The 9,271-nt window shown below is 37.1% G+C and overlaps 1 protein-coding gene across 1 annotated transcript; it reads right to left on the reverse strand.

Annotated features, from left to right (window-relative positions):
• Positions 1 to 7,797: 7,797 nt before the first annotated feature.
• LOC113897885 (olfactory receptor 13C7-like) lies at positions 7,798 to 8,760 on the reverse strand. The gene has a single exon (XM_027550824.1). The coding sequence runs from the start codon at positions 8,758 to 8,760 to the stop codon at positions 7,798 to 7,800; it is 963 nt and encodes a 320-aa protein (XP_027406625.1).
• Between the last annotated feature and the right edge of the window lie 511 nt (positions 8,761 to 9,271).

Raw genomic sequence — 9,271 nt, forward strand, 5'->3', positions numbered from 1 at the left:
TTTCATTGTTATTACTTAATTAAAAGAAACTTTAAGATAGTATAAATGAGCTTACTATTATTTTTTTTACCTAGTACACTTTATGTACATACCTATTATCTATTGTCTTCTGAGTTTTGGACAATAAGGTAGTTAATCATGAATTCCTAAGTGGTTCCATTTGAGTAAAGTGCAAATCAGAGGAAGCACTAGTAGGAAGTGACTAAAGAGGAGGAGTTGACCAAAGAAAGTAAACTCGGGAGTTCAGCCTTCATTTTACCTGATTAAGGAAGGAATAGATGATGGGGAGACTTGAGGTGGAAAGAGACTAACAAGCCAGACAGAATAAATAGAGAAATACAAAAATGTAATGAGGCCCTCCTATGAGCCATATGCTTTCAAATAATGCCTCATTTGACCCTTAATAAGACAATAATACATTCAAATTTCACTATTAAGTTATATTTAACCCTTATGGTATGCTCAAATCTGGCCTCAGGAGAATTTCAAAATCCTTATTCATTGTAGCATATTCTCCATTCCAAATATCAGCATTACTTTGTTTTTGACGTATACTAGGAAATGACATAAGTATGATTAGTTAATGAATTAAGAAGAGGGCAATCTCATAAAAAGGAAGAGGTGTAAACCTTCTTAGTCATAAAATATGTGGCGGGAGCTTCTAATTTTTCTATTGTTTTCACTGTGACTGAAAGAGTTCCTATAGAACTCAAGATTCTCAGAGATGACAACTATAAACTTTGTATAAAGTATCAAAAAAATTACTCAGAAGAAGTAATGTTTTTATGTGAGTTTCACATTTCAGGCTATTGGCTGAACTAGGCATTGTATGGAATGGGAAAAACTCTGATATTAAACTAGCACTTTCTCTGGACAAGCCAGTCGTGTTCTGGGAAAACACAGCCACTCTAACTTAAGAAAAGAATTCCAGAAAGGAGAGATACAGAAAAAGCATCATGTTCTGCGTTAAAATCTTAACCAGGTTCTCTGATTGACTCCTATGCACAACTCAGCTAAAGATAAAAAATGTACATTTAACTAAAATATGAACAGTTGACAAAAAGACCACATTTACAGTTTGATTCAAACCAGTTCATCACAAAACCAGCACATAGGAATTTATTGTAATTCAGAGTCTCCAAATATCACATTGTCCCAGAAACAATCCAAAATTACTTATCATATAAAGAATCTGAAATAGATGACACACTCTTAAGATAATAGGTAGTCAGTAGAAGCCAAAACTCTGAGATAGCCCAAATGTTGAAATTATAAGAAAGGATGATAACTAGTATAACTATTTAGATAAAGTAAAGGAAAAAATATTCACAAAGAAGAAAAAAATACTAAATTTCAGTGGAGAAATAACTACAGAAAGAACCAAATGGAAGTCTATAACTGGAAAGTATTACTATAATATCAGAAATTTAAAATTCATGGAATGGATTTAACAAAAGAATAGAGATGATCCAACTGAGCTATCAGGGAAGCCCAAATAGAAGTGATAAAGAATCCAAAACCTGGAATAATATCAACATCATGGCACCATGAATCATTCTCTTTTCTCTCTCCTTCAGTCAGTTCAGTCACTCATTTGTGTCCAACTCTCTGCAACCCCATGGACTGCAACATGCCAGGCTTCCCTGTCCATCACCAACACCCAGAGCTTGCTCAAACTCATGTCCATCGAGTCAGTGACGCCATCCAACCATTTCATCCTCTGTCGTCCCCTTCTCCTCCTGCCCTCAATCTTTCCCAACATCAGGCTCTTTTCAAATGAGTCAGTTCTTCGCATCAGGTGGCCAAACTATTGGAGTTTCAGATTCAGCATCAGTCCTTCCAATGAATATTCAGGACTGATTTCCTTTAGGAAATGGGGTCGCAAAGAGTTGGACATGACTGAGTGACTTCACTCACCCACTCATTCAGCTTTCTTTATGGTCCAGCTCTCACATCTATACATGACTACTGGAAAAACCATAGCTTTGATTATACAGACCTTTGTCAGAAAGGTAATGTCTTTGTTTTTTAATATGCTGTCTAGGTTTGTCAACTATTATCGTCCCATATATGGGCTTCTGAGGTAACTGAGATGGTAAAGAATCTGTCTGCAATGCAGGAGACCCAGGTTTGATCCCTGGGTGGGGAGGATACCCTGGGGAAGGGAATGGCAACCCACTCCAGTATTCTTGCCTGGAGAATTCCATGGATAGAGGAGCCTGGAGGGCTACAGTCCACAGGGTCACAAAGAGTTGGACACAACTGAAGAAACATAGCAGCAGTAGCAGCATTGTCATATATATATATAATACATGCAATATACAAGATCTATGATAAAATATAAAGAGTGCCAACCTAGGCATAATATGTTCCAGAAGGAGAACAGAGAAAGAAGATGATTGAAAATGTATATAAAGAAATTATGGCTGAAAACTTACCAAATCTAAAAAAGGGTTAGATGAAGGAATCACAGAGGGTCCCAAACAAGATGAAATCAAACAAACTCACATCAAGACATATCATAACTAATTAAAATGGCAAAAATTAAAGAGAGGATTCTAAAGGTATCAAGAGATAAACAGTCATTTACAAGAGAACCTCCATAAGGCTATCAGTTGATTTATCTGCAGAAACTTTTCAGGCAGAAAGGGAGCGGCATGAAATATTCAAAATCCTGGAAGGAAAAAAACCTGAACTCCAGGATATTCTCCTCAGCAACATTATCATTAAGACTAGGAGGAAAAATAAAGGATTTCTCAGGCAAGCAAAACTTAAAAGATTACAGCAATACTAAACCTAACCTAAAAGAAATACTGAAAGGTCCTCTCCAGACAGCAAAGAAGCAAGAGTCTATAGGGAGAGGAAAAATCACAATAGGAAAGGCAAATATACAAAAGGACTGAATCTCACTCTAAGCCAGTACATAGATTTAAAAAAACAAACAAACAAAAATTTGTAAAAGCAATTATAGCTACAATAAATAATAAACATGAACATGTAAAGTAGGAAAGGAAAATCACAAAATTTGGGGGAGGAAAGTTAAAAAAAACATAGATCTTTTAGAATGCATTTTAATTTATATGACTATTAGTCTGAAGCATGTAGGTATTATTGTGGGTTAACATTCTTGAAAACTAGGGTAACCAGAAATCAGAAACTACAATAGATTCACACACACCCAAAAAAAAAAAAGTAACTCAAGCATAAAAATCAAAGAAAACCATCAAATCAAAAAAGAAAAAGAAGAAAAAATAAACAAAAATGAACTACAAAATCAACTGGAAAACAGGGTTAAAATGGCAATAAGTACATATCTATCAATAATTACTTTCAATGGCACTGGACTAACTGCTCTAATCAAAACATATAGGGTAAAATTTAGAATGATGGCACTGATGGACAAATTTGCAGGGCAGCAAAGGAGATGCAGACATAAAGAACAGACTTTGGGACACAGTAGGGGAAAGAAGGAGGGATAGGATTTGAGATAGTAGCACTGAAACATATACATTACTGTCTGTAAAACAGATAGTGGGAATTTGCTGTATGATGCAGGGAAATCAAATCTGGTGCTCTGTGACAACCTAGAGGGGAGGTATGGGATGGAAGGTGGGAGGGATGTTCATGTTGATGTAGGGCAGAAACCAACACAATATTGAAATTATCCTCCAATTTTAAAAAAATTTTTAAAGAGACAAACAAACAAAAAAGACACAATAGACCAGATAGACTTAATCATCACCTACAGGACACTACATTCAAAAAAATTAAAAAATACACATTCTTTTCAAGTGTACATGAACCACATACAAAAATAAGTCTCTACAAATTTAAGAGGACAGAAATTATTTCAAGTGTCTTTTCTAACCCTAGCATTATGAAACTAGGAAATCAAACAGAAAGAAAAATAGGAAAAAACAAATACATGGAGACTAAACAACATGATACTAAAAAACCAATGGGTCCACAAAGAAGAAATCAGATATAAATGACAATGAATAACTACCTTACAAAATTGATGGGATGCAAAATTAGTTCTAATAGGGAAGTTCATAGTGATACAGGATCTGGTTTTGAGACCTGATCTGCTATTGAGAAACTAATGAATAAAATAATCATATTTCCCATTTGTCTAGTATCTTAAAGTTTTCAAACATTTTCATATAAAGGATTGCATTCTATACTCACCTCACATTGACCAACTGATCTTTTCAAGTTGGATTTTAATAACTGTAGAACCCAGAGAATGTGTGATTTCAGAGATGGTCTAACACTATACTATTTGACTCCAGGTTTCCTTAAAATGTTCTTTACATTTTCATATATGAATATATTTGTAAACACAAATGAACAAGATAAAATAACGTAAATACTGAACAGTTGAGGGGGAAATACTACAGAGCATAGTGTTAGTGACAAAAAAATGTACAGTAAGTACTTAGTGAAGTTTAAAACCAAAAAAGGAACAGAAATATAAGGAAAGAATGAGGAAAGAAATTCGCATTCAGAAGTCAAATTGGTTCTTTTATACCAGAGCTAATTCTGGTAAAGTCTGGAAGATTTTCTAAACCTGTGGAATGTTCCCATTCATGCTACCTTCTTTTTCTTCTCTGTTGCCTCTATTAATTAAAGTAAAACTTTAAAGGAAAGAATGAATCATGAGTTATTTGAGAAACCTTGTTCCATAACCAATCAGGATGGGAATAAAAACTGCAAGGGTGGATCTCAGTACTCTGAAGCCTACAGGAAGGAAAACAAGGTAAGGGCAAGTGGCTGGTCAAGAAATGTGAAAGTGACCAAGGAATTTATCAGCAGGAGGTGTACCACTTCAACCTCTGCAGTTCCAAAATGACCCCTCTAAAACACCAATCCAAAAGTATCCAGTTCTTTCTTACAGCTCTTACTGGATGCTATAGTATACCATAGTAGTTTTAAAACTTTTCCCAGAAACTTTTATTTTTGCCAAATAAAATATGAAGAAACACAGAACATACGAAACAAAGGCAGAGCCAGCTAGAGGGTGAGGGGGTATCAGAGATCTGACTTCTTGGAATGTCCTATTCTACCCTCACTCCTTCAGTGCAATACAGATCCAACATACTATGAATGCATTTCCTTTGAATGCAAACAAAGGAACCCGTTTAGAAACTAGTGGAGAAGGAAAATATTTAATATTAAATATTCTTCATATTTTGTTCAAGTCAGTCTATATTCCACAAGATTGTGACCCCTTGGTGATGTTTTGGTTTTCGTTTCCATGTTGTTTATATTTATATTTATGTGTGTATATATATATTTATGTGTGTGTATGTGTGTATATATATGTATTGCTAACAGGTAGCATAATGCCTGAAACAAAGTAGATACTCAGTAAACACTGGTTGATTGAATAATTGAATTAAGGAAGAGATGACTCAATGAATGAATGGAAAGCTCATATTTTACAGGAAATTCACGTAACAGTAAAAATACCTAATCTGTGACACTTTAAATCCATTATTACAAAGTTCCCAGAGAACTGTACAACCAAGTTCTTCAGAGACTAAGTAATTTTTATGTCACTTAACAGTAATTATAATTTTCACTCAAAGTCACACTGCTCATCTGTTGAAACAAAAATAGATCAAATTTCCTCATCAGTTGGGATGTATGCACAAAGCCTCACATTCCTTCAGACAACTCTGTACAGAAGTATGCTTGCCAGATTGCAGGCAAGAGAATATCAGCTCTAGGAAAAATAGCATCATTTTTCTACTCTTTCCTATGAAACTCCAGTACTTTGGCCACCTCATGTGAAGAGTTGACTCATTGGAAAATACTCTGATGCTGGGAGGGATTGGGGGCAGGAGGAGAAGGGGACTACAGAGGATGAGATGGCTGGATGGCATCACTGACTCGATGGATGTGAGTCTCAGTGAACACCGGGAGTTGGTGATGGACAGGGAGGCCTGGTGTGCTGCAGTTCATGGGGTCGCAAAGAGTCGGACACGACTGAGCGACTGATCTGATCTGATCTGATGATATACACACAGCCAGGTATCTAACACCCAAAAGTGGTCATCCCTCTCTAAATTCAAACACTACCCCATTATGAATTGCTGGGAGCCAGCATGAGGAACTCCGCCCGTGGCAAAAGTCATGAGGAAGGAGGCTCGGCATACGCAAATGTGGGATTGAGCCTCAGGAGTCCCCCTGGAAATTCTCGAGCATCTACCCCCAAAACCAGAGTCTGCCTACTTTCTGATTTGTGCTCTCACCTACACCTTTGACTTTATGGAGGGCTGTCCCCCACTACCTCTCTCTGAAAAAAGGAGTTAACTTACAGCTCCAGTTAATAAAGTTCCTTGGTGTGATAGTCTTTCAACCTACAAACTCCTTTGGAAGTCCTCTAGCCTGCATGAATAGGTTTTTCCAGCCACATGTGATTGCTCAGAGCCTCCCAACTGTGAGGGGCATGAGATGTTCTGAATGGCATTGAAACATGTGAAATGTCATGTATGAAATGAGATGCCAGTCCAGGTTCAATGCACGATGCTGGATGCTTGGGGCTGGTGCACTGGGATGACCCAGAGGGATGGTATGGGGAGGGAGGAGGGAGGAGGGTTCAGGATGGGGAACAAATTTTGAAATTATTTATTAAAAATCAAAAAAAAATAAATAAATAAACTGTCTAAATACAGATTCCTTTGAGCAGTTAAAAGATTGATTAGAAATTGGATTGGTGAAGGGTTTTTCACTTCTTGGGCCAATGTTTGCTGCTAAGTCTCCATATCCCTTACCTGCTGTGTCCCTGGCAGTGTATTGATTAATATAATTGGTGTAAGTAGTAGCTTTAATGTTTGTAACCTTGGACCCTTGAGTTAATTCTTTCTCTTGTTATAGCCCACCACACCTTTGCCCTGTAGGAATGCAACTTTATCTAATGCTTTTGGAGGGTGGCGCCTGACTAATCACCTTTAGAGAAAAATAAGTTTTCTGAAGAAAGGGTCTTAAAACGTTAACAGGCCTCAGAGCCAGAAGATGATACAAATCACCTAAACTTTTGCATATGATAAGTTTGCAGGAAGAAACATACTGCCTGGCTTATTGCATGACTCTACCCCTTCCCCCATTATCCTCTATGCATAACTTAAGGTATAAAAACTACTTTGGAAAATAAAGTGCGGGCCTTGTTCACTGAAACTTGGTCTCCCCATGTCGTTCTTTCTCTTACTTTCTGGCTGAATTATTCAGCCTCTTTTCTCCACTGAATTTTCTCACTGAGCTATCCTTATTCTATTACTCTTTATATCCTTAATTAACGTTTAATTAAGCAATTGTTTCCTGATCCTCGCTGACGCCGTCCCCGCTTCAAATTCCCTGGATCCACCGGGGCTGGACCCTGGCAATGAATCATTTAGTTCTGAATTTATGTAGCACTCTGACCCTTAAAAGGCATTTTGTACTTTACCTTCCTAGGAAAGTTTTGAAACTAGAAAATTGATGCACATAGAAGATAAGCGGTTAAACTAGTTAAATGCTACTTCTGTTTACATAAGATTATAGAACTCATCATTCTAGAGTTAAACTAATTGTGGTTTGGATGAGAATCTTTTCTACCCATAGATTTCTTTCCCTTTTCTCTTTAAGAGAGTCATGAAGAACGTGGGCCTTAGATTTCTCTCACATTTAGACCCTAGGAACAGAAAAATGAGAATTTCAAGAATTAATGGTGCTACCAATCCTTACATTTATTTTGGAACTTACAGGTGAGAACTAGTCCTGCATTCAGAGTAAATGAATTTTTTAAAGCAACATTCACTTTCCCCCTGAGAAGCATTTCTGACAGAGTATATTCTTCACAGCTGCCTTCACATCTTTGTTCCTTAAACTGTAGATAAGGGGATTGAGCATAGGTGTCACGACTCCATAGAAGAGAGAGATGATTTTGTCTGTGACTTGGACTTTGTCTGCACCAGAGGAATCTTTAGCCTTGGGCTTTGCATACATGAAGAGGATGGTTCCATAGAATATAATCACCACTGTTAAGTGGGCAGAGCAGGTGGAGAAGGCTTTGCGCCTTCCCTCTGAAGAAGGAATCCTCAGGATGGTAGAGAGAATGAAAACATAGGAAATGAAAATAAAAAGTACTGGGACCACAAGAAAAATCATGTTAGCAACAACCATGCTAATAACATTTATGGAGATATCAGCACAGGCCAATTTTAAGACAGCCAAGATTTCACAAGTAAAATGATTAATGACATTATCCCCACAGAAAGTAAGCTGCATTGCAAGAGAGGTTTGCAACATAGAATTGACACCCCCTGCAATCCAGGACCCTGCAGCCATAGGCACATACGAATTCTTGCTCATAATGATGGGGTATCTCAAAGGGTTGCAGATGGCCACGTAGCGGTCAAATGCCATCATGCTTAGAAGGACACACTCCGTGGCTCCCATAGCAAAAGAGAGAAACATTTGTACTCCACATCCGGAGAAGGAAATGGTCTTCTTTGTAGTTAAGAAGCTGCTAAGAAATAAGGGGATAGAAGAACTGGTGTAGCAAATATCCAAGAATGATAAGTTACTGAGGAAAAAGTACATGGGGGTATGCAGGTGAGAGTCACAGACACTTACAATGATGATGACACCATTTCCCAGCAGGATCACCAGGTACATAAATAACACCAGTACGAAATAAATGGCTTCAAGCTCTGGGTAGCCAGAAAGCCCCAGCAGGACAAATTCTGTAACAGAAGACTGATTGGTCTTTCCCATATTAATGGTCTTTCCATTAACTAATGATCTTTCTCATTTTCTTTCAACAAAAGAAATTCTGCAGCAGTTGGAATACATGCGGATCTGTTACCGCAGTGTTTGTAAGAGCTGTTTGCATCCTTAAGTGGTTTCCCTTATGGGTAATGTGGACCTATAATTGGATACACAGATAGCATAAGAATATGCTAAAATCCTCTAAGCTAAAATCAGTTAGACTTTCAGAACTCATGAAGAAGGCTTAAATTCAAAGAAAAGAAAATGTGTCCTTTTTAGAAGAAATTCCGAACAGATACAGCTGGGTTAGAATTATGTCTCACATTATAAGTTTGAAATTATTTTGAATGCAATGTCACCATAACATTTTGATCAAACATTCCAGAATACAACTAATGTTTTCCATAACAAAAATAATTGTTTTACAGCTACTAAAATCAAATGGTATGTGTAATCCTGCATCAACAGTAATATAACCTCAGTTGCAAATAGATTGCAACTAGAAAAACAAACTAAA

This window comes from Bos indicus x Bos taurus, chromosome 8, assembly GCF_003369695.1.
Source record: "Bos indicus x Bos taurus breed Angus x Brahman F1 hybrid chromosome 8, Bos_hybrid_MaternalHap_v2.0, whole genome shotgun sequence".
In the NCBI taxonomy this organism is placed as follows: Eukaryota; Metazoa; Chordata; class Mammalia; order Artiodactyla; family Bovidae; genus Bos; species Bos indicus x Bos taurus.

What these genes read in the sequence shown, in the direction of transcription:
- LOC113897885 (XM_027550824.1), bottom strand. Translation starts at nt 8,760, where the DNA reads ATGGGAAAGACCAATCAGTCTTCTGTTACAGAATTTGTCCTGCTGGGG.